The sequence below is a fragment of the Leuciscus leuciscus genome (genome assembly GCF_965113295.1).
Source record: "Leuciscus leuciscus genome assembly, chromosome: 2".
Classification (NCBI taxonomy): domain Eukaryota; kingdom Metazoa; phylum Chordata; class Actinopteri; order Cypriniformes; family Leuciscidae; genus Leuciscus; species Leuciscus leuciscus.
In genome coordinates this window covers 53465219-53491526 of record NC_138726.1, presented here as the reverse complement: position 1 = coordinate 53491526, position 26308 = coordinate 53465219, and the positions used below count along the sequence as shown (strand labels likewise).

Sequence of the window (26308 nt, the reverse complement as noted above, 5' to 3'; positions counted from 1 at the left end):
GAGAAAGGCTTTCCTCAGGAGCTTTGGGCAAGGCAGCTCTCTCCTTGGTGGTGGTACCTGAAATTTTGGGCACAAATTCCCTGAAAGCAGAGAAAACAGACACGCAGACTTCATTATTGATGGGTGAAAAAAAGAAAACCAGTGGGCCAGAGATGTTTTACAAAGTTTAGAAAAAGTAAGACTTAATTTAAGGGGCTCTGCAGATCTAAGTTCACTGTCATGTGGCGTCCTTTCATAAATTATCTTCAAAGCCAATTAAAACTGTAAGTGGAAGAACTGATGCTGGTGTCAGGTTTTGCTTATGATTTACTGAAGTTATTCTTTCTTTTTTTTTCTTTATATGTACACAATGTAAAAGCACAATGTCTGTTTGTATGCTGTGGTGTTGGGTGTGTTGATGTGGGAATGTTTCTTGCTGATTGTAAAAAAAAAAAAAAAAAAACTCAGAGTGGTTATTTGTTCCTACTAAAGTGAGGGCTCCTGCTGGCTTTGTGTCAGATGGGACTCATATGCATGTTAGTTTTTGCCTGAACACTTAAGAAAACAAAACCATGAACTTTTTGTCTTACTTGTGATCTTCCCAGGTTTTTTGTACTGGCTGAGGAGGGTGGTGTAGAGGTCTTTCCTCTACAGGTACTCCTCGCAGTGGCTCTCCAGGACCTGTCTCCACACCTTGGCCATGGTGTTGCCCTCGGTGCGATCCCTCATCAGGCGGCTCACCTGCTTGTCCACGCCACGCCTAAAATTAAAGCACAATCGTTGGATGCCTGTGAATCTTAAATATTTCTTTCCTAGTGCAATCATTCAGGAATCAAATTACTGTAAAATGATGCAGAGACTCACCGTAACGTTAAGATGGCAGGGAAGACGGCTCTGTGAGCTGGACTGAGCTGGTCGAGGATGCACACATCCCACGCCAGGAAACGACCAATGGCGTGTTCCTCAGACTCCTTGGCAGCCTTTCTGCACGCATTGCATGCCAGGACCTCCGTCAGCATGGAGTACCAGCCAGACATGCCGCAGATCTGTCTTAACGTGTGGGAGTACCCACAACGGTACAGAAAGGCGGTCTTATTGACACTTGCTGGGCACTCAGGCCTGGACAGCGAAGACTGTACCGCCACACCCCAACTGGTCTCCAAAAAAAAAACATTACTATGAACAGTCTCCTGACCTCGTCCTCCTTCAGCCACTTCAAATCTGCTTGTGGCAGCCCATTTGCAGCAGACTCCCACACTGTGTGCCAGCCCTCAAATGTAACCTGGTAGCGTAACAAAGACAAAACCATATCTAACAACTACTCTGTACTCAGAACTGAACAGTGTTCTTGCATTAAGTTATATGCATTACCTCAGGTTGCGCCGTCTGAGATGCCTGTAGTGTTACTTCTGCAACGGTCACATCAGATGTCCTCTCAAGACCAGGAGCCAATGCAGGAGCCGATCCAGCAGGCGATGATGCAGGAGCCTTAAAAAAAAAGTGTATTAGTGATAATGAATGAGTGTAAAATTGTATGTTATGCGGTATGTGACGGCCCTGCATGGCTTTTCTGGGCTGACACGGCCTGTGCCACATTCCAAATAGGTAGAGAATGGAGAGTCAGGTGTGCTCATGTGTATAAACTGTGACCTTACAGCTGCTGGTGCGATGGTGCGTAGCTTTCTGCCCTCTTCTGGTCCTCTTTGTTTGTCACCTGCATCCCCTGTAAAATGAGAACAAACACTTACTTGCTAAGCATAAGTGAATACACCAATGCTAAAGTTGACTAAAAAGAGAAAAAAAATAATAATTTTGGAACTTGATCTTAATGCCTCAATTATGAAATGAGGATAAATCCAACCTTTAAGGACACCAATTTTGTTTGTGAATGAATAATGTATCGTAAATAAATAAATGTTCTTCCTTAAACCAGGAGGAGGAAGAGTGGTGCTCGCTTATTTGATACAGATACTGCATTAATACAGGGTTCATGCTGTGATATACCTTGTCTTTCAAAGGTAGCAAGTGCTTCGACCAGCAGAGCATCATCCATCCAAGAGTCATCCCCTTTGGACCCTGATGAGCTGGAGGTGGCAGTTGCTGCAGGAGGGACCACGTCCTGTCGAGGTGTCTGTAAAATACAGGTGAGTTTCAGCTTTGTGCAATGCCTAATACAAACTTAAGTGGTTGTAACTGAAGTCATCTTAACCTACCTTTCTCGCAGGAAAGTGAAGTTTGCTGGAGGTGTCAGTCGCTGCGTGTGGTGTGATGGAGGTGTCAGTGGCTACAGGACTGGCAGTATCCTGTCGAGGGTTCTGTGAAATACAGGGGAGTTTCAGCTTTGAAGTTTTTATTAACACAGCATGTACAGTAACAATCACATCTGTCACCGGAAAGTCATTTCAACCTACCTCTCTATCCAGAATATACTGCCTGAAGCGCTTTAGAGACTTGTTGGTGATGTCCTCCTCCTTCATCACCAGCCACTTCCGCGCAGAGCAGTATGCCTCCTGAGCCATCTTTCTCTCTTGGTCCGTCCCAGCTTGCGGGTCGGCCTGCAGGGTCTTGTGCAGACTGTACCACTGCCACATCTCCTCGAAGGTAAACAACCTGAATCTTCCCTGCCCATAAACGGCCCTGTCCACATTGATCTCTAAGTGACAGGAGACCTGTGGAAACAGCTCGACATATATGAGCAGGAGGTCCTTGATCCAGTTGAAATGGCTTGGTTTCCTGTCAGGTTGGCGACATTCCTTTATGTGAAGATCTAGTACACTAAAATATCAAGTAAGACAATTAATGTATGGAAAAACAAATCATGAACATTTCGATTCTGTTTAGTGCAAAATACTTACTACTTAATGTAGCCAACATCGTTCTCCACCAGCTATTTAAAACTTTGGCCGTTGTACTTGCCGAAGACCAGATCTACCAGGCCGAGGTACTGCACCTCTGTTGGTGTTGAGGTAATGTGCGGCAGACATTACCTTTTAGCTGAAGACATAGAAATTGTAATTACTTAAATGACGAGCACAAAAACATAATGGTAACATATGGCGCTTTTCCATTACCAGTACCAGCTCAACTCGACTTGACTCGACTAGCTCGGCTCGGCTTGCTTTTCGCTCCGTTTTCCATTGCAGATAGTACCTCCACAATAGTACCTGGTTGTCATAGCGCCGCCGCAGGAAACTGCCGTGACTTAATCTTTTACGCGAGATGCGCGAGACACACCCGCTACCCACACACACAGGACAATGGAGGAAATCGAGTGGATGGTTTTGTTTTTGTTTTTGCTGTTTTTTATTCAGGATACTCCGTCTGGCGCGTGCAATGATGACGCAGTGAATAGTGACGATTCTCTCTGACCAATCAGCAGTCTGCCATGTTTTCACGTCACATTTTAGTATCGCCTCAGCTCGCTTAGAACCTCGCCGGAGGTGGTACGAAAAAAAGTACCTGGAAGCAGGTACAGGTACAACTTTTACACAGTGGAAAACCAAACAGAGCCGAGTCGAGGCGAGGCGAGCCGAGCCGAGGCGAGCTGGTACTGTGTAGTGGAAAAGCGCCAATAGGGTGGAAAAACATCATCTGCCCTAGTGCCAAGATATTGCCCACACCAACCTTCCTCACAAGCCTTCTCTTTGTCCTGCACCCTGTTCGCAAAGCAGGTGTTTCGTGCCCCGAGTGCCTTGGCCTCCTTTGATGCCTTGAGAAGGCATTGTTGCCTACTAAGTGGGACACTTGTATCTAAGATACCCAAGGTGGGCAACAACACATCCATGTTTAACACCTGTAGGAAATAGTCTGTTATAATCATCATAATGATGAAAAATATTCTTACCATGACAAATACAGGAGGTCATGATTAGGTTAGGAGTTATAGAGTGGGGGAATTTGAACATGTCTACAACCAAAGGCTTATCTGCTAAGTATTAACATTTGTGTACACATACCATTTTATCAGGTTTGTCCTATAAATGGTTCCATTTTTGCAACCATTTTATCAGGTTTGTCCTATAAAGCAAATACTCGCTTTATTCCTGTTTTCTGCTTCTGCATGTTATAGAGCCATATTATTAGATAAATTATGCTGCTATAATTGTCTGGGTGTGTTGGTATATATATGTCAGAGTGTGGTATATATGTGTAATAAACGGTTTATATGTGTGTAATCAGGCTTGGGAGGGTTACTTTAAAAATGTATTCCGTTACAGTTACAAATTACTTCATAAAAAAAGTATTCAGTAACGTAATCCAAGTACTATAATATGAAAGTAATGTAACTGATTACTTTGGGATTACTTCAAGGTCACGTATATAAATAAAGTCAAGCAAGAAGAAATATTATAAAAAATTATTATTTTTTTTTTATTAAGAATTTGGTCCAGTGTACAATATTTGCAAAATATACACACATGCCTGAATATATATTTATGTAAAGGGCTATACAGACATCTAGTGGCTAATGTATGGTATTACAGATTATTTTGTTTTATTTTTAACTAATTTTTAACTAAAAAATAAAAACACAACATTTAACATTTTTACACAATCTACATATTAGTTTATTTTAAAATAGGCCTACATGTTGACTAAAGCCGTGATCTTTCTTAATTTGCCTGACTGAACTTGGGGCGTCGGCAGTGGGAGTTCCCCTACGTTACCTAGCAGCGAACAAGAGATTAAGAAAGGACATTTTGGGTACTAAAAAAGCTACTCTCCTAATTTCTACAAAATAGCAGCTGAATTTCCATGAATTAAAAGCGATTTTACCCGCAGATCGTTTCTACGTTTCTAGGAGATTGTAGAAAGCTGCTATTTGCACATGCACCGCACCAGCGCGTGGCACACGTGAGTCATTACTGGCAACAGAACCAGGAACTACTGTATAATCAAGCAGCGCTTAATATAGTGTTATTATGCCAAAATACTGATTTATTTAGGTTTAAATGAAACCATTGTAATCCTGAAAGTATTCCCCCTTTTTTCAAAATGTAACTATAATCTGATTACTATGGTTTTTTTACGTAACTGTAACGGATTACAGTTACTGGATTTTTGTATCCTGATTACATAACGCCGTTACATGTATTCCGTTACTCCCCAACCCTGTGTGTAATAAAAAACTGTGTGTGCGTGTAATATTTGAGAAAAACTCCACTGTAACGTTACTGCAAATCACAAATTCAGCATTCAGCATTACGCCCAAAGAAAATCTTACTGAGAGCTCATTTTTTCTTTTATACAGTGTGGCTCTGGACAGGATCGCTCTGCTGTGTGAGACCGAGAGTTTTGCTGAGACTGAGTCTGTGGATCTGGCAACATCGTGTCCGTTCTTTCTTTCAAGACCTTGTTCCTGCTGTCCTTGTAATATGTACATATTCAATCTGTGTGCAGTCAGGTGGAGGGAGACGCTGCTGGAGGAAGATCTTTTGAGCAGATCGACGTGGTCTTCAATATGGTGGCAGATGATATTTTAGTCGACTAAAGGGTGATTCGTTCAACTGATTAAATCCTGGACAGTCTTGGTATTGATTTCGACCTGTGCCACTGAACAACGAGTCAGAACTGCGGTCCGAGATTCACAGAGCAATTCTGCTGATCAGGTAAACCTGAGTGGAACCTTGAAGTGACAATATAGGACAAATCAACACATTTATTTCTAGGTTTAATTTAATTCAGTTTTACTACAAATACCATGGTCAGTTTAGCAAAACTATGGTAAGTTTGCGGTTATCATCGTTTAACTATATTAACCATGTTTTTTTTGTAGTAAAACTATGGTTAATTATAAGGGCTGTAAAAAGAACGGCCATTGAAAAGTATGTGACGCATTACATTCAAACGTTTTCGGAAGAGCGATCGCCAAGATAGATACGACATTATAATACATAATATATTATAAAAAATCTTACCAATAAAGATCGTTGACAGTTCGTTATAGATTAGGTTATAGTGAGATCCATAGTAGTACATTTACATATCTCTACTGTAGACAGTTGAGGCACCTAATTGGCCGAAAACTGTAGACTCTCGCCTAATCGGAAGGCCGAACTGTCTACATTCTACAAAGTGTAGACTCTCGGCCAATCGGAAAGCCGAACTGTCTACATTCTACACTACAGCATTGCATGCTGCTTGTTCTGACGTCTGCGAATTCCCCGAATGTGGGAATCTCGACTGCATAATTTCTGGTAGTGGGGGACTGCGTTCGCGCTCTCCCCTGATTTACTGGTACAATAATAGAAATGAAATGTGTTTAGAGAGTTTGAGTGTGTCTTAATCTATTGAAATGGAGCATTGCACTCAAAATGCACTTTTATTTAATTCAGTTTTTGTTATTGAATCATGTTTAAGTTGCATTTATAAAGCAAATATATGAAATCAAATGCTTAAATTTCATTCGTACGAAAAATCAAAAGGGGGGCGATGATGTAACAGTTTTCCCAGCTACAAAAACATGTGGTGAATCACCAAACTGCTGGTTATATGAAGAAATGTGTTGCTGCATGATTGTCATTGTTACATTTTGTCATTGTTCTTGATGGCATCATGCACTATATATATAATATTGATGTTGTTATTATTGAAGGTAATGTATTGATATGTACCGGGGACAAAAGATAGTGTGTTGTAGGTAAAGCCCTAATGTTATAGGATTTAATCAAGAAGTTGCCTTTTACACAATATAGTGGTTTAAATAATCTGACAAATAACTTAATCAATTGTGAATTTATCTACAGTTACATAAAATATTAGTTACATTGAATATTGCTAAGTTATGTTTTAATATTTAATATTTCAAGTAAACTTTTGAAAGAAGAATTACACAACAGTATTCCTAGTTGAAATTCACAATAACAAGTCTAAGTTTACTTGTGTGCGTGTCCATAACTTGTGTACACCATATTGTCAGATCCTTTTGAGGACAAAAACTCTTCTTTTGTACTTTTTGTGTCCCAGAGTTGTTTGGTTGCGGAGCGTCAAAGAGAAGTCAGATTAACTGTGTGTTTTCTTTTATACAGTGTGGCTCTGGACAGGATCGCTCTGCTGTGTGAGACCGAGAGTTTTGCTGAGACTGAGTCTGTGGATCTGGCAACATCGTGTCCGTTCTTTCTTTCAAGACCTTGTTCCTGCTGTCCTTGTAATATGTACATATTCAATCTGTGTGCAGTCAGGTGGAGGGAGACGCTGCTGGAGGAAGATCTTTTGAGCAGATCGACGTGGTCTTCAATATGGTGGCAGATGATATTTTAGTCGACTAAAGGGTGATTCGTTCAACTGATTAAATCCTGGACAGTCTTGGTATTGATTTCGACCTGTGCCACTGAACAACGAGTCAGAACTGCGGTCCGAGATTCACAGAGCAATTCTGCTGATCAGGTAAACCTGAGTGGAACCTTGAAGTGACAATATAGGACAAATCAACACATTTATTTCTAGGTTTAATTCATTTACAAATTAAATGAAAATACATTTAAATAATTGTCATGCTTGGAAATTATTGAATTGCCACACACAGCACTTATGACATCATTGACTTCTTTACTATCACAGGTTTAGCATTTGTTTCATAAATTCATATATGTGCAAAACTGTAATATGCAGACCATTAAAATGAACAGTATGAAAAAGAAAGCCCATTTGAGGGGTGTTTAGAGTGAAAGAAACAGCTGGACCATGAGGTTTTAAGCATCTGTTATGTCCCCATAAACCCATCCAAATATACTCTAGTAAAACAGAAACTTACAATTGGCATTACAATATGTTGCAACGTGCAGGGCCTCTAACTTGTTCCCAATTAAAATTAAAAACTGCATACTTGGAGTGGCTGTCTGTGTGAATGACTGCATCAAATCGATATAAGGAAACCTGTTGCTGGTGTTTGTTTTTTTTTCTTTTCTTTTGTACAGGATGGTGAGTTTTTGTTTGTTTAGTTATATTAGAATAGAGGGAAAGTCTAGGTAAGTAAGCTGACCCGGAAGACCCTTTTGTGTATGTTATTTTTCTCGGGAGTTAGGAAAGTTTTAACTGAGAAGTAGTTTAGATTAGTTAGCTCACCAGTCCTTAACTTTTGTGTGTTTTATATTTTTCTTGTTTGTTTGTTTTGTTGTATGGTTGTTATAATGCATAATCAGATCATAGTTGTAATAATGCATAATCATATCATGCTGTGATCACGTTAATAATTCAAAACATTACTAAACTGATAGGCTATACCTTTCAAAGGAGGCGAGAGCTTCCACCAGCAGAGCATCATCCGCCCAAACGCCATCACCTTTGGACCCTGATGAGCATGAGCCGGCCCTGTCCTGTGGAGGTTTCTGTGAAGTACAGGTGAATTTAAGCCACGAAGTTTGTATTAAGTGTTGCACTGTGATTTCTACTAAAGGCACCTTAAGAAACTTGCCTCTTTGTCGAGAATGTACTGCCTGAAGCGCTTCAGTGACTTGGCGGTGATGTCCTCCTCCATCACCAGCTACTGCCGCGCAGAGCAGTGCGAGGCGCCATTTTTCCCTCATGGTCGGTCCCAGCTTGCGTGTCAGCCTGAATGGTCTTGTGCATGCTGTACCACTGCCACATCTTCAGAAACGTGAACGACCTGATGCGGCCCTGCCCATAAATGGCCCTGTCCACATTTATCTCGAGGTGGCGGGAGACCTGTGGAAATATCTGCACATATCTCAGCAGGAGATCCTTCATCCAGTCGCCATGGCTCGGTTTTCTGTCAGGCTGACGGCATTCTTTGATGTGAAGATCAAGGACACTAAAATATCAAGTAAGATAATTCATTTATGGAAAAACAAATCATGAAAATTTTGATTGTTTAGTGCAACATACTTACTAAATGTAGCCTACATCATTTTCCACCAGCCATTTAAAACTTTGGCCGTTGTACTTCCCAAAGATCAGATTAATCTGGCCGAGGTACTGCACCTCTGTTGGTGTTGAGGTGATGGGCCGACATTTTCTTTTAGCTGAAGACATAGAAATTGTATTTACTTTAATGACGAGCACAAAACATAGTGGAAACACATCATCAGCCCTAGTGCCAAGATATTGCCCACACCGACCGTCCTCACAAACCGTCTTTTTATCCTGGACCGTGTTCCTGTCAAAGCATGTGTTCTCTGACTTCTGCTGAAATCATCTGGCCGTCCTTCTGCACACAATACTGGCTGTCGAGATCCCACATCTCCTGAAAGGTGTGGTTCTCAAATCCTTTGTCCTTAGATACACTGGTGGATGGAGAACAGATAATTAAGGGAAGCTCCTGTCCGGTGATTGTGTATTTTCTTCCTATAGGTTGTTTAGAAAGTTCTGCTCAGTGCTTGTCAACCCCACTGCAATTACATAGATTAAATATATATAAAAAAAAATTTGAATCTTTGCTAAAATGAAAAGAAAAACACACCGAAACAGTGTTTCACAAAAACCTAGAGTATGGCATTCCCTCTGGGCATAGACCTACATAGAACAACGACATTACCGAACGATATACCTCACATTATACCAAACAAAATGCACGATGCACTATTAACTCTATTACACTATTAATTAAAACTCTCAGTGAACAGCATTAAATATAAAAACACATGCCTTTCCTTTTTGTTGCAGTGCAGTTTTTTTTGCACTTTTAAGTGTAACGTTTTGCTGACAGCACTACAGTCCTCTTTTCTTTTCTTTTTTCTTTTTTTTCTTTCGCTGCTTCCATTCTCCTGATTGCTATTATTTAATTTCTTCGTTAAAAATAACATCCAGGGAAGATTGAATAGGTCTTTTCATTTTTACTCGGGATCTGACAGCTAGCTAATCAGAAAGACTCGCGATTAAGTGATGCAATAAACTGCGGCTGCGCACACTCACTCCGCACAATTTTTTAATAATACTTTTGCAATAATGTATACATTTGTGTTCATTTAAAATCTGCCATTGTGTTTTCGACGTTGTTAAAATAATAAAAACGCGTTTTTTTCTGAAGTGGGATCCAGTCAGAGAAGTCGATGTTAAGATCATAAGGGCAGCGCTCATCGTGAATGGTCACTTATCGCGTGTTTTGCCTTTTGGATTTATTATCAAATTAATAAAAAAAAAAAAAATGTAAAGCAATTTTATTGCACTGATGTAGGAAGTATAGCAAGATTAGGAAAAGTCAGTAAGTCTCATGCCGTTTGTATGAAAGGAATTTCATAAATAAGCCCAGATTTTACAGTGGGAAACCGTGTTGAATTGCTCCAGCATCATATTATGTAAACTGCATTTATGATAAAGAACTGAAGCTAAAGCCCTCCTAAAATCTTTAACGAGCATCATCATTAGCTGATGTTTTATCTGAACTCTGACTGCTAGGGTATGGCAACTGCCATAAGCAAACGCCGCCCCTGCACCGAAACCATAGGCATTTATGAATATAGTAGTTGCACAGGGAGCAGAAGAGAGGCTAGTAACAATAATATGGCCTTCTGATGGTGGATTACTGGTGGGACATCTCAAGGTACACTGAAATTTAAATACATGTGTCGACAAGTTAATGAGGTTCGTGCTGATGAGCCACCACCAAATAATTCATGCACATAATATTCCAAATTTTTAAATGTAAGCGAGTGTAAATGTCAGCAGTATCAGATTGGAGTCTGTCGGATAAACGAGTTTACTGAATCAGTAAGTCGGTCTGCTATTTTATTCCAACTAGATTATTATATTATACAGAATATTTAGTTGTGCTTAGCAAAAAATTGCCTATTTAGTAGTGTGAAAGTTGTAACTTAGTGCTTTACGTGAAAACTAGGTTAAGTTGTAACCACTGTGATGCAACCGGTCCAGAATAAAAAATAAAAAAACTGAATAAAATGATAACATTGTCAGAGGTACTAAACTATTATAAAAAATATTTACAAACTTTTAAATAATAGTTTATTAAAAGTAACCAGTTCTAATGTTATTTTAGTAATTTATAATTTGACAATAAACATCTAAATCTTTTTGAGGAAATAAAACCTTCATATCGGCCTATTCGGTTTGTATTGTGTCGTGTACTAAAGGTCCGTTTTCTCCATAATAGGATTTTTCCGCGTTCAGCGCTGTGATTGGTGGTCCAGCGTGGCAACAAGAGACTAATTTCAAATGTCAAGAAAATTTACCAATCATATCGCTCTAAATGGGTGGGGCTTGATATCACTAAGTTTATGACAAGATCCGCCCGCTGTGAGGAACTCGATCGGGGAAAAACTGATAAAATAGATAACGCTATTTGCTATGAAAACTGCATGCAACGTCATTGAGGATGACATCATTGCTTATTTATTATCCACGCCGTTTTCAAGATTGACGATTAACTTAATCTTTTCTTTAACTTTTAAAGGAAGACCTACTCGAGAGCTTAATTATGTGCTGAAAGCCAAAGCTTTTTAAAGCATTTCAACCACAGCCGTAATAAGCAATTCCACTGGATCACAGCATCAGCCAAGAAGAAGCTAAAGCTTTCCTGCGGGAATTATTTGGCTGAGTACTTTTTCCCCGACGAGGGCAGAGGGTGAGAAGGCCAAGGTTAAAGGGATAGTTCACTTTGAAATAAATTTTTGGTATGTTTTAGCTTTCATCAAGGGCATCCAAGATGTAGGTGTCTTTTTTTCCGCAGTAGTTTCAATTTTGATATTTTTAGGTCAAACCGTTCTTGTCTGTCAGTCATAATGCAGGTCTATGGTCATTATCTCAAAACACAAGCACAGAGTCCAAATTAAAACAATTCCCCGTCGTCCAAATTAAACAATTCCCCATCGTAAGTACACATTGATGGCCTAAGACACGAAACGAGCGGTTTGTGTGAGAAAACGAACAGTATTTATATCGTTTTTTCCACTTATACGCAGCCATGTCGAAGTGATCTGATCTGACGTGTGCGCAGACTGGTGCATAGATATATACACACTAGATGTCGCCTTGTCTACGGCAGTTCATTGGAACGAATGTCTTTAAGGCGACATCTAGTGTATATATCTATGCACCAGTCTGCGTACACGTCAGATCAGATCACTTCGACATGGCTGCGTATAAGTGGTAAAAACGATATAAATACTGTGATAATGACCATAGACCTGCATTATGACTGACAGACAAGAACGGTTTGACCTAAAAATATCAAAATTGAAACTACTGCGGAAAAAAAGACACCTACATCTTGGATGCCCTTGAGGTAAGCTAAAACATACCAAAAATGAATTTCAAAGTGAACTATCCCTTTAAAGAGTCGCGGTTCGCTGCACATTATTGTAGAAGCAACATGTTGATGTTTGCGCTCGCTAACTATTTGTCAAGAGACCTTATGCGCCACTCGCAGCCGGAAGCTGTATTTCTATGGTATCGCTGTCTAAGAGGATTTACTTATTATATAGAGTTACCGAAAGTTATCATGAGCATTGTAATGTTTGAACAGTCTAGCCTGGAAAGTAAGGGTTTGGTGGGACTCTGAAGGAGCCAAGTGGAATGGATTTGAGCATCAGCGTGGAAATCAACGCTGTGGCTAAAACACGGAATGGAGTTTAATTTATCAGGGCATTCCTCAAGTGGAATGGATTTGACTGACGGCGCTCTGAAAAGTAAACAAACATATGCGCTGAATTATAGACTGTAAAAGGGAGTGGGTCCAATATTATTGGTCTTAAAAAGTGGGTGGGTCTTGTCCCACCCATGTACAATGGTTCCGACGCCCATGCTTTAAAGTGGCGCTATGAAGTTTGGGCAATTTATTAGCTGTTTTCTCGCTTTTTGCTCTCGGGTTTCTCTATAGAGCCCCCCCCTACAGCTTCAGAATATATACTTGACAACACTGTCGTAAAAACGTTGGCGACTCTCCCCCTCTCCCATCTTCTCCCTCTGGTCATGTGCATTTGTTTTCAAAGAAGCCGGCGAACACACGGAGCCATGTCCACTGAGGTATGTATGATACTTAGAAGGCCTGCCGGCCCAAAGTTGCAAGGGTGGTTTTTCCGCTCACAGGCGCTAGGAGGAAGCAAGACGGCCACCATTCAACCCGAAAAAAGTCATATAACAATTCCAATGACTCCGAAGCTGTTCAGTTAAGGTAAATTAAGCTAAAAAAAACTGCATAGTTCCCCTTTAGGTATTATGGCATATGTCAAATAATGTAATTTGTGGTTAAGGTAATAGGTAATCGTGCCCATGCATGTTTAAACTTTAATTACGTAATCAAAACCTACTACTGCGCATGCTTGTTAAAACTTCAACTATGTATTTGATATCAATTACATCACGCTACAGGCTGCAGCGAGGACTTCTTGGTAAAAGCAGTGAGTCACAATTTGGTCTATTAGTCCCATTTGCCCCTGCTGGCAGATGCTGTAACTGCATAATTTTACATGCAAAACATGTGTCTCTTGCCTGATTGGTGGAGTCCAGTCAAATCTTCTCGATGATTGGTAGAGAGATCTACAGTCGTGTTCAGGGAATGTAGAGTCTCGGCCAGTCGGAAGGTCTAATTGTCAACAGTCAGCATAAAGACCCCTTTTCAGTTAGGAAACATTGTGACTTTTTTGTGGGCGGAGCTTAGGTGGAGGCAGAGCGATTCTCCCATCCACTTCACTAACGCTAGTTAGCACGTTTTGTTAGCTTGTTTTATTTAACAATTACTGGAGAAAATTTTATTTTATCTTAATAGGTAAGGTTACTCACTGTCCAGGACTGCAACTGTTATTTGAAAAGATTAATTTTAACTGACGGAACCAGATTGGCCGACCCGTACACACACACTCAATAGACAGTTTCAACGGCAACAACATGAACAAACGTTACTGCGCATGCGCGCTTTTGTGGCCCAAACTTAACTTCCGATAGAATCAACAACAACAGAGTTCATCTGTAGAAACATGCAAATTACATTAGCTAGCAAGTATGTCTAGCCAGTATTATTTGGGACTACCAATAGAAGAAAAGAGCCGTTACTTGGCCAAACTTAAATGTGACAACGTTACACTACCAGACCCGTTCAACAAAATTGAGGCAAACATTTTTTTCATTAGAAGCTTCATTAGAAGAGCTATGCATTATTGTATTTGTTATGTCCCCAGGGAACAAGCCAAAGGCGACTGTTAGTTAAATAATGTAGGTTATTTGTATAGCATTGATGGAAAAACATTAGCCGCGTTTCCACCGCAGGAACTTTCCCCAGGAACTAGGGACTTTGGGCTGGTACTCGATGTGTTTACACCGCAGGAACCAGGGTCTAAATGAAGTTCCGGGTAAATATTTCCCCCTCCGATAGTCCCTGCTCATGAGGTAGTACTTTTTCAAAGTTCAGGAACTTTCAGGGGTGGGACTTGTGCGCTGCACAAGCTGATTGGTTGCGTTCACGCCGCATTTTGGTTGGATGACACCACGCAGCATTTATTTATTTTTAACCTCCCTTTTTAAAAAATCTATTGCGGTTCGTGTCGTGGCTTCATGCAGTAAGAGTTGTCTGTCTGCAAATATGGAATTTAATTAAAAAAACTGGTGGACTGGCGACGAGTTTCAGGCTTTATTAAGGGTATTTGTGGAAGAGGAAACTTTCTGCGCGTTCGTCCCAGCCATCTCACGGTCAATGTCCGCAATAGCTGATAACATACACATTTGATATCTAACGTTAGCATTACGAGCTACTGAACACGCTTTATCAGTGCTCGTCTCTTTTCTGCCACAGCTTTTATTAAGTCATTATGTTTACACATTGTCATCTATTGCAAGGCACTCCAAACCATGTTACAAATTTACTATAACAGGATTGAAATAGCGCTTTGAGGTTAGTAACAAACAACTATTTACAAGACTGTCACTATTTATGATTGATAGACGGGGTTCGGGCTTTTTTTAAGCGTATTTGCGAAAGAGGAATTTTTTTTGCGCGTTCGTCCCAGCCATCTCACATGATAACACTGATAACATACGTTGTCTAATTTTATACGCATACGAGCTTTCTGAAAACGCTTTAGTATCAGTGCTCGTCTATTTTGTTTTGTTAATTACCTCGTTAGTAAACCAATACATAACTGCAGCACAGTTTGAATCTCCTCCATACTTATTATAAATCTGGCGCTCAAAACTGATTACTGTCCGTCGCAGACTGGGAGGAGCAGTTGCGCGCAGTTTACCTTCCCGGTACTTCAGACCGCGGTGTAAACGCAGAAAGCAACCGGTCTGGGGCGAAAAAAGTTCCTGGGAAAAAAGTTCCTGGTACAAATTGTTCCGGGTAATTTCGGTGGAAGTGGCTCTTATGTTTGATAGATATCAGGTATCATAACGCTAGTTTAAATCATAGCTAAAGCGTATCAACTACAACATTGAGCTAGTGTTACTGTGTAAAATTAATGTATACAATGTTAGCTACGTGTGTAGTAATCAATTAAGTTAATAAATAACTATTGCAGGCTTGTTACTGGTCAGCTAGCTATTATCTGTTGCTTATCATGAGTTTGTTACCTGTAACGAAGTGAGTGCTACAGATCCTTGAATTCTTGCCTGGCTGCCAAGCCTCTCTTCGCACAGCGGTGATCCATGCTCGCCGTCTCCCTTCGTTTTTAGGAAACCGTAACATTTTTATTTTCGATAAGGTATTTGTTCCAGAGGTCAGGTTGCATCCCACAGCACAACAACCTGAGCCCAACTTCAGTCTACTCATCACCGTAATTTTAACTGTGTTTGTGGTCGCCGATGAAACAGTCTATAGGCCTTTATCGCATCACAATAGAACACCGGAAGTAGCCGCGAAAAATTGCTGAAGCAGTGTACTGCGTCTTCCGGTTATTGCGTTCACCATGGCTGCCTGTTATTAGGGGTTATGCGCAACATACTTCCGGGTTCTACAAAACAGATATAACTACTTCCGGCCGTCAGCTACTGAGGTAAACAGCGTAGGAATGGCGACCTTTTATAGCCGGTGTTTACAGGAGCTACCCATTCTATCCATTTCAGATGTACATCGTATTGCCAAACGGACTTCCAGAGCCCCGAGTACTCCGTTAGATAAAGGATTTAAGTTTTTACGCCTCCTCATTTATTCATGATTATGAAGGTATGCAAGTTAGTATAGCTTTTGCTAATGGCACCCGATGTAGAGTTAGCTAACTATCAGTAAGTTAGTTTAGACTTGTATGCCATCATAGTAGTTTAACCTTTTATATTTGCTTGCAGACGATTAAAACAATCAAATGAAGACTGCATTTGATTTAAAAAAAAAAAAAAAAAAAAATCTGATACTTAAGCATTCGTGACATTTTAATTAAAACACGAATAAGAATTGTATTCTAAAAAAGTGAAAAATAAGTTACCTCAGAGATCACCTACCGCTGCAGATGCGTTCGGTAGTGCAAACCGGAAATGCTTATACCTGTTTTCCGGTTCGAACGTTGGGCGTTCCGCATAACCCCTATTATCACCGGACTAACAGTTACTTCACTTTCGCATCTCCCAAAAGTTATTTTTTGTTTTCTTGATTCCATTTTAATGGTTTCATTAAATTGTTATAACCAATTATTTAAAATGTAATGATTTAAGCAAAACTTTATTCAAAGGTTAAATCAAACTTTTATTTTGACGGGTTGCCGTGTAGACCTTTGAGTCTCTCTGTGTTTTATGATATGATGATAGTTTTTCTCAAATGAAGCCAAAATGCTGCTCAAGTGACTCTCAGAGCGGCTGTGTTGATGAAGTGCATTAACGTCATGCGTGCCTCAGTGTGTGGTAAATGAAACCGCGCTTCTGTGCCATTCATTCACAGAGACACGCAGAACATGCATGATTCCTATTTAAATAGTCTCTATGCGGTTTAATATTGACAGACACTGGTCTATATTGCAATTTGATTTAAGTTTACTGACCTACTTTTCATCTAAAGGTAACTAAGTAACCACCGGAAGTGCGAGTACACTGCTTGGCGATTTCGAACGTTCCGAATCCAGGAAATGAGATAAAGGCCTATGGATGGACGATCTGACAGGAAAAGATCCGGTTGAGTGGTAAGTCTAGTCACAATCAATCACAATAGTTTAGAAAACTCCGTCGATTCTGGCACCCAACAACACAACAAGATGACATTTTGAGCACCTTATGTAGCCGAATCTGTGCTGGCTTGTATTGGCTGTTGTATTGTATTGCTTTTTTTTTCTTTCGTACCCATGTTAACAGGTTAGAGCTTTCACACTGCACGCGGATGCGATCCGGCGATCCGTTCCAGGTGCGGTGCGTATACAGCAGTGCAGTGATCGTTTCTGCACCGAGTCTATTTTTGCTGTGCCGCACGCGCTGAATTAAAGTGACAGCGCATGGTTCGTGGTCAAAATGAACACAGATTGACATGAAAATATAATAATCTCACCATAAATGCATTTAATTAAATAAAATGTAGTAATCTCACCATAAATGTACACTACCGTCAGTAGTGTTTTTTAATCAGTCAGTAAGAATTTTCAGTAAGAATTTTTATTTTATTTTTGGGGGAAAGAAATAAAATGAATCAATACTTTTATTCATCAAGGATGAGTTAAACTGATCAAAAGTTACAGTAAAGACATTTCTAATGTTAGAAAATATTCTATTTTAAATAAATGCTGTTCTTTTGAACTTTCTATTCATCAAAGAATTTTGAAAAAAAAATTGTGCACAACTGTTTTCAACATTGATAATAATAATGAATGTTTCTTGAGCATCAAATCATCATATTAGAATGATCATGTGACAGGATCATGTGACACTGAAGACTGGAGTAATGATGCTGAAAATTCAGCTTTGATCACAGGAATAAATTACAGTTTAAAATATATTAAAATAGAAAACAGTCATTTTAAAATGTCATAATATTTCACAATATTACTGTTTTTTTTTATTATTGTTTTTTATCAAATAAATGCAGCCTTGGTGAGCAGAAGATTCTACTTTTAAAAACATAAAAAAATCTTACTGACCCCAAACTTTTGAACAGTAGTGTATTTAATTAAATACTACTATTTTTCACAGTCATCTTTTTACTTTAAGACCGGGGTAAAGCAAGGAAAACTACAATTTAACTCGACAAGGCGACATAATGAATTTGTGATGAATTGAGCACTCGTCTCATTCGTGGAGGTGGAAAAACAAGTTCATTGTGACATTCAAGATTTATTGTATTAAAATTTAAATGCAAAAGAAAAGGCATGAGAGTCGGCTGTTTTTGTCAATTTTAACTTTTAATTTAAAATGTTTGCGATTTTTATTATAAGTACATGGTTAAATGTTTTACCACTTGCTTGAGCAGCTTAAAGGACAAGTTCGGTAGTTTACACTTAAAGCCCTGTTTACAGATCGTTTCTGATGAAATAGAACAGTTAAGATTAAATTTTGGACACATGCTGCTGTCCCGAGAATTTTAGGTTTCTGTGGTAGCACCCCCCCAGCTCCAGAATGGCTGCATATGTGCACTGGAACAATCCTTCCTAAAACGCATTAAACTTTTGTTTACAAAGACGTGAAACTCACCGAGTGTTCAGGGGTGTTCACTGATATGCTCACACAAAAATCGCTGCAAAAGATGCTTTCCAACAGGTTTTATCGTAGTTTTTCATCTAATACAAGTCAATGGGGTTGGACAAAAACTATGATAAAACCTATTGGAAAGCATCTTTTGCAGCGATTTTTGTGTGAGCATATCAGTGAACACCCCTGACCACTCGGTGAGTTTCACGTCTTTGTAAACAAAAGTTTAATGCGTTTTAGGAAGGATTGTTCCAGTGCACATATGCAGCCATTCTGGAGGTGGGGGGAAAAGCAAAAGAAACCTAAAATTCTCGGGCCAGCAGCATGTCTAAAATTTAATCTTAACCGTTCTATTTCATCAGAAACGATCTGTAAACAAGGCTTTAAGTGTAAAATACCGAACTTGTCCTTTAATATATAAATCTATATAGAAATAGTCTAATACATTAAATAATACGTTGTTTAAAGGGGACCTATTATGCAAAATTCACTTTTGCATGCTGTTTGGACATAAATGTGTGTTGGCAGTGTGTGTACACAATCACCCAATAGTGATAAAAATCCACTCACTCCTTTTTTATTAATCCCCATAAATCATCAGCAGTGTCTCCCAACGACCTGTTTTCAGAATGTGGCTTTAGTGACGTCACTAAAGCCACAGGCCCCGCCCACGAGTGTTGACAGACACTGCCGTTTCAACATAGACCCGCCCTGATCGAGTTCACAGCGAGTTCCGCCATTATTGCACTGTCGAGAATGTCTCCCAGCGTTGTAGGTGTTGTGTGGCTGGATGTATTAATCCACATAGCTCTCTCTATTTACTCCCGAAATCTGAGGCAGCCGCTGAAGAAGAGGTGGAATTATTTTGTTTTCAAAGAAAATGCTCCCTCAACTCTACCGAAATTTGTTTATGTAAGTTACTTGCGCACTTCTTATACTGTGTTTACTCAGCTCTTACGGTGATTTTCTGGAGTAAAACTTGCGCTTCATCTTTTGTGTGATGTACAATAAACTTTATTAAACTCATCAGTATATTTTTGATCATCATTCAGACCTGGTCCGAAACAGCAGACTTGTAGGCTATTAATAGTGGATACATACAAGCAGATGACAAATACGTTATAACCGTAATTAAACCACTAAACTATACCTGTTGCATCTCCATACAGCACTCTGACTCTGTAGGCATTATTGTCCGACTCCGGGTCGAAATGAACACCGTTACTGAGAGTTTCTAATATTATCATCATTCCGTGAGATGATATTGTCCTGAGACAGACTGAGCATGAGCTCATGAAGCTCCGCCCCCTGTGCTGTGCAGCAGCAGCTTATTTGCATTTAAAGGGCACACACTAAAACAGCGCGTTTTTCTGAGCACCAAAAAATGACAATTTAAACATGCTGTAAAAAATGATCTGTTGGGTATTTTGAGCTAAAACTTCACATACACACTCTGGTGACATCAAGAGACTTATTTTACATCTTGTGAAAGGGGGCATAATAGGTCCCCTTTATATTGTGTTTAAAACGTGAATATGTCTATTAAAGTGTGTATGTGTGTACAAAGAGAATCGCACTGCTGACACAACTTTTTTTTAAATAAAAGTTGCTGATAACTTCTGGATTTGAAATAAAAATAGTGAGTATGTGTCTGTGGTACAGTTCAGCCGTGCAAATGCAGCATATGTGAAAGCACTACAGCGCGTGCTGCTCCTGCACTGCATACGGAGTATGTGTGAAACGGGCGTTAGAATAGGCGGATCTTTTGTGACGTCATTGTTTATGTTTGTCGCGTTGCATCATGGGAATCGTGTGGCAGGAAACACCGCTAGATACCTCTAGATACCTGTAATTTGATTGTTTTGCACGTTGGAGGAGGATTTAGAGAAGAGGATGGTTCACTCTTGCTGTGTGGTCGATTGTACGGCTCGTTGGGGGCCTGATAAAAAGTTTTTTCGAATTCCCTCCGAAAAGGATCGCGAAAAACGAAAGAAATGGTTGCGTGCAATTAGGCGATTGAACCTGGACGCTCCGAAGAAAGCCTGGATTCCTGCAGCTAACGTTACTGATCGAGTTTGTGAGGCTCATTTTGTTCATGGTAGGCCTAAGTCTTAGTGACTATGTATTTATAGAAGATTGAATAAAAAAAATAATAAAACTGAGTCAAATCAACCGAGTCATATGTTTTCGCGTTCTGATTCAGGTGTCCCAAACCGCGATCCACAGCACCCAGACTATGTTCCTCACATCAAAATGGGCTATTCTGGATCGCAAAACTTAAAAGCAAAAGAAAAGGCTGTTCTAACCTCTGCTTTTAGCACGATCACTGCTTTCTGTTTGGCAGAAAAGATCGGCCCAACTTTTCGAAAAAACTAAATAATCATAGGCCTCCAGACTTTTGAAAGCCTTTAATCTTTCATGAGTGAAGGGTCCAGGGGTTTCTATTAAATAAGAATAAATGTCTCCCCAGCAGATTGGTGGCCAAGACACGGGCAAGTCGGACCAACGTTTTTTGTCATCCCAGATCTCATATGGGCTTTGAATAACTTCGATTTTGTCACCAATACAAATTTTGAGCTTCTCTCCAAACCTCCTCCGGTCTTCAGATGTTAAAGTGCTTATATATTGTGGATTTCGCTCGCTAACTCTCTTGAAAATGCTCGTCGCGTCTTTACTGCCCGCAATACTGTTTGTTTTGTTGCCACACAACCACTCGCGCATGCGTACAAAGATGTCAACAAAGATCCTCCTATAGATTGTGATGATGAACCATGTGCAGTGTAGTGACGTCTCACCGTGGTTGAGAATGATGTTGCCTTCAGTGGCGCCCCTACAGGGAGCGTGTAGAACTCATACTTACCTGGCAGGGGAGACACCATGATCATGAAGGTGGTTCACCCAGGGCGAGGCTCAGCCATTGCACTCCGGTTGTGCTGACCCCTGCGAATTCCCCAAATGTGGGAATCTCGACTGCATAATTTCTGGTAGTGGGGGACTGCGTTCGCGCTCTCCCCTGATTTACTGGTACAATAATAGAAATGAATTGTGTTTAGAGAGTAGTGATGGGCAATCCTGCAAATTTTGGTATCGATCCGATACCAAGTAAATACAGGGCCAGTATTGCCGATACCAATACCGATACTTTTTCATTTTAAAAGCATGCACTTGAACTTGTATGCACTTTGCTGTGCTAGAGCAGTGTGTCATGATTTATGAGGTGAATGCATCATTAATATGCTAAATCTGAATACATTTTCATGACTACTAGGCCTAAATATTTTGTGATTTGTGCTCTCAACTCGCCTGTAATTAGTCAGTGACTTTTACAAAACTACCCTAATTATAGTACTAGCCTACTACTAACCTACTAGTACTAGCCTACTGTTCAAAAGTTTGGGGTCTGTTAGATTTTTAATTCTCTTCTGCATTTATTTCATCAAAAATACAGTAAAAACTGTAATATTACAATTTAACATAGGCTATCTGTTTTCTATGCCCTAGTAAACTGTAATTTATTCATGTGATCAAAGCTGAATTTTCGGCATCATTACTCCAGTCATGATGTTATTTCATTTTAATATGCTGATTTGCTGCTCAGGAAACATTTCTTATTATTATCAATGTTGAAAACAGTTTCATATTTTTGTGGAAACCATGATACATTTTATGCAGAATTATTTGAGGAACAAAGTTGAAAGAACAGCATATATATGAAGTAGATTTGTTTTTAACAGTGTAAAACCCTTGACTGTCACTTTTGATCAATTTAATGCATCGATCCTTGTTGAATAAAAATATTAATTTCATTAAGAAAATCTTACTGACGTCAACATTTTGAAACGTTATGTACACTTTTGGTTTGTTTATTGCAAAATAACTCCTGATTGTTTCTCTGTCATCTAAGCAAGGCTTTCCCAAACGCACTGGGCCTGTGAGCTCAGCGAAGCACCAGCATCAAACGCTCTCTGTGATTTGATTGGTTTCGTCTTGTATCCAGATGACTAGGAGAAAAAGTTCTATCCTACACAATTATCCTCTAACATTCGCTTATTTTTCCACTTAGAAGCTTATTTTACGCACTGAATTGCGTGCTAAATTAATTAAAAAATGACTGGTAAAAAACACATTTGGATCGATATTTTTATGTGAGGATCGATCCTTTTCGATACCACGTCAGTATCGAAGTATCGATACTTCAGGATCGATCCGCCCATCACTATTAGAGAGTTTGAGTGTGTCTTCATCTGTTGAAATGGAGCCTTCATCTATTAATTGCCTTCATCACTCAATACCCTTTTATTTAATTCAGTTTTTGTTATTGAATCATGTTTAAGTTGCATTTATAAAGCAAATATATGAAATCAAATGCTTAAATTGGTACAATAATAGAAATGAAATGTGCACATTTTCTAAGTAGTTTCTTCATTTATTTGAAGGCTGTGATGCTCTCAAAATTCATCTTTCTTTTTAATTTATGAATTGGTACAGTAGTATCTCTGACATGGACTTGATACAGTGGATTATTCAATTAAATACAAGAATCAAGATAATAATAAAAAAACTAAACATTCAGAGTAGAAGGGGCAGGAAGTAAATATGTTTCTCTGATAAAGAAGGTGCTTAAGAGTTTTTCTTAATATATGGTCACATTTTTTAAATCTAGTGTGACCCCACTAGTGTTGGGTATCGATTGGGTTTTTTACAATACTGGTGCCAAATCAACACTTTTAAAACAGTACCAGTGCCTGAACCGATGCTTTAAAAAAAACAAAGAGCCACAAAATGACAGTGGGTTATTACGACGTTAAAGAACGGCTTTTTTATTGAGAATGTTTGTTTTATTGAACAATATATTAAAAGTTTAATTTAAAAAGTATATATAAGTAAATACAAAAACAACTAATTTACATAACAAATTCACAATAAAACCTAAGCCACCTAACCCAACTACAATAATTTAACACTAAATAACAGTTACAGTACTACCAACAGGCATTAATAGAGGAATGCAAGCAACCGCGATATTCACAGGGTTTCTTTCTTCAATTTTTTTCCATAAGGGTATGACCCCCTTGTTTTACACACTGTGCATGTGAATTAAATGTTAAATAAGTTGATAATGATAACACAACCGTTTATCACTGTGATTTGTACAGAGACTCCGTGGATTTGCACTTAACAAGCCTAAACGCATGCGATTTCCTTTGTCCTTCAGGTCAAGTCACAGATTCATGAAAAAAAAAAATATAGAAAAAGGCTTTGCCATATCCAAGAAAAGCGAAATCTTTGTCGTATCATCCGTTTAAAGGTCCCCTATTATGCCCCTTTTCACAAGATGTAAAATAAGTCTCTTGATGTCACCAGAGTGTGTATGTGAAGTTTTAGCTCAAAATACCCAACAGATCATTTTTTACAGCATGTTTAAATTGTCATTTTTTGGGGCTCAGAAAAACGCGCTGTTTTAATGTGTGCCCTTTAAATGCAAATAAGCTGCTGCTGCACAGCACAGGGGGCGGAGCTTCATGAGCTCACTCTCAGTCTGTCTCAGGACAATATCATCTCACGGAATGATGATAATATTAGAAACTCTCAGTAACGGTGTTCATTTCGACCCGGAGTCGGACAATAATGCCTACAGAGTCAGAGTGCTGTATGGAGATGCAACAGGTATAGTTTAGTGGTTTAATTACGGTTATAACGTATTTGTCATCTGCTTGTATGTATCCACTATTAATAGCCTACAAGTCTGCTGTTTCGGACCAGGTCCGAATGATGATCAAACATATACTGATGAGTTTAATAAAGTTTATTGTACATCACACAAAAGATGAAGCGTCAGTTTTACTCCAGAAAATCACCGTAAGAGCTGAGTAAACACAGTATAAGAAGTGCGCAAGTACATAAACGAATTTCGGTAGAGTTGAGGGAGCATTTTCTTTAAAAACAAAATAATTCCACCTCGTCTTCAGCGGTTGCCTCAGATTTCGGGAGTAAATAGAGAGAGCTGTGTGGGTTAATACATCCAGCCACACAACACCTACAACGCTTGGGAGACATTCTCGTCAGTGCAGCAGCTGTGAACTCGATCAGGGCGGGTCTATGTTACAACGGCAGTGTCTGTCAACACTCGTGGGCGGGGCCTGTGGCTTTAGTGACGTCACTAAAGCCGCATTCTGAAAACAGGTCGTTGGGAGACACTGCTGATGATTTATGGGGATTAATAAAAAAGGAGTGAGTGGATTTTTATCACTATTGGGTGGTTGTGTACACACACTGCCAACACACATTTATGTCCAAACAGCATGCAAAAGTGAATTTTGCATAATAGGGGACCTTTAACATTTAAGGGTATTTCCCATGAATGGCGTCAGCGCTGGTCAATGCATTAAATCAATGCCATTGATCTCTATGAAGTGAAGCTTAATTTAGCATTGCCCATTGTTGCTCACAAAGTTAAAATAATTTCAATACCTTGTTTCATAACATCTATCTTTGAACGAATCTGCGTTTTTGAACGTGTTAGTCGAATGAACGGTTTAATGGCTCACTCAAAAACCCTTGCCGCCACCTCAACAGCTTTTAACAGCATTTAAGTGGCACCGAAATCCGTGTTCTGATTCGGTCCGGTACATACTGGCCATATTGGCACCGGTTTTCAGTACCCAACCCAAACCCCCGCTGTTTTATCTTTGTCTCTAATCACATTTTAATGTTCTTTCATGTCTGTAGTGAGTGTGTTGCTGGTCTATTGAATTGTTATTGTCTTGAACCCCTCCCCCCCTCATACTGTCCCCTCCCCTCTTCCCTCCCCCCTTCACCATAGCTTTCTACACACATTTCTTCAGCCCTTTTCAAATCTGACCGGTGCTAAAGTAAGGGGGGTTTATGACCCTTTAATCCTTTATCTGAGTAATGTTAACAATTACATACTATACAATAACTTTTTGCGAAATAAATAAATAAATAAATAAATAAAAATAAATACTCACCATCATCAGATTTGCTGTTTCAAAGAGTGCAGTTGCTACTGGTGACCATTTGTGGGTATCGCTTCTCGGCCTTTTGGCTAAGATCAAGTGTAGTATCTGTTCTTATCAGTTTAATATCTGATACGTGCCCTACCCGGGCACCATATATTAAATTGATTTTTGGATCAGGGAGATGGAATAGGGGCTTGCTCCGTCCACTCCACGCATCGACCCGGTATTGCAGTACCTCCGGGAACGGTGCACCCCCCTAAAGTAGTTAATGATAGAATTGTATTTAGCATTGTGTGACAGTAGAGGTTAATAGAAGTAGTGTGTGTTGGTGTGTATGAGTGTTTTAAAGGTGATGTTGGAGATCATATAGTATACGAGTAAAGGTAGAATGATGATTATGTTTGGAATGCTTGCTTAATGTTTACAAAATGCTACATAGTGATGTTGCCGACTATCTATAGCCCCCTTCACACAGCGCTTTGAACCCGGCAAATTGCCAGAGCGCCTTCTGTGTGAACGCAAACTCGACCCGGGATTTATGCCGGGTCGGGACCTAGTAACATTGCCGTGTTCAGTCCCGGAACGCGCGCTGTGTGAACAAAAGCCGTAATAATGCCGTGTCGTAGTGATGACGCTGAAGCCGGGCTCGTTCGCCAGCTGTGAAACGGTACGTAATGCTTAAGTTTATGATCGAATCAGAGAAACAAATGCACAGGCGTGGTTTAAGCAAACTTAAGACGCTGCTGAGATTACAAGTCACATCGATGTCACGTGTCTTTACGGCATTTTTACGGGTTGTGTGTGAACACACTCTCTGATTCCGGAAAATCACTGGCAGTGTGAATGAA

At 39.6% G+C, this 26308-nt stretch overlaps 1 protein-coding gene and 1 long non-coding RNA gene across 2 annotated transcripts; one reads left to right on the top strand and one right to left on the bottom strand.

Moving 5' to 3' along the window:
• Positions 1 to 782: 782 nt before the first annotated feature.
• On the bottom strand, positions 783 to 25754 carry LOC309482521 (uncharacterized protein). Its single transcript, XM_082147980.1, has 10 exons — positions 25470 to 25754; positions 8203 to 9221; positions 3604 to 3772; positions 2835 to 2973; positions 2391 to 2754; positions 2193 to 2294; positions 1984 to 2110; positions 1635 to 1702; positions 1351 to 1467; positions 783 to 1261 (listed from the first exon to the last, which is right to left on the bottom strand). The coding sequence occupies exons 5-10, from the start codon at positions 2568 to 2570 to the stop codon at positions 1031 to 1033; spliced, it is 825 nt and encodes a 274-aa protein (XP_082004106.1). The 5' UTR covers positions 2571 to 2754; positions 2835 to 2973; positions 3604 to 3772; positions 8203 to 9221; positions 25470 to 25754; the 3' UTR covers positions 783 to 1030.
• Positions 2000 to 5592, top strand: LOC309482650. The gene is made up of 3 exons (XR_014200344.1): positions 2000 to 2123; positions 2204 to 2580; positions 5231 to 5592. It is a non-coding gene; the product is annotated as an uncharacterized lncRNA (long non-coding RNA).
• Positions 25755 to 26308: the final 554 nt, after the last annotated feature.

Excerpts from the sequence above, each read along its gene's own strand:
- LOC309482521 (XM_082147980.1), bottom strand. The coding sequence starts at position 2,570 with ATGTGGCAGTGGTACAGTCTGCACAAGACCCTGCAGGCCGACCCGCAA. Across the intron at positions 1,703-1,983 it reads TGCTACCTTTGAAAGACAAG|GGGATGCAGGTGACAAACAA; the intron begins GTATATCACAGC and ends CTCATTTTACAG. Across the intron at positions 1,468-1,634 it reads GCACCATCGCACCAGCAGCT|GCTCCTGCATCATCGCCTGC; the intron begins GTAAGGTCACAG and ends TTTTTTTTTAAG.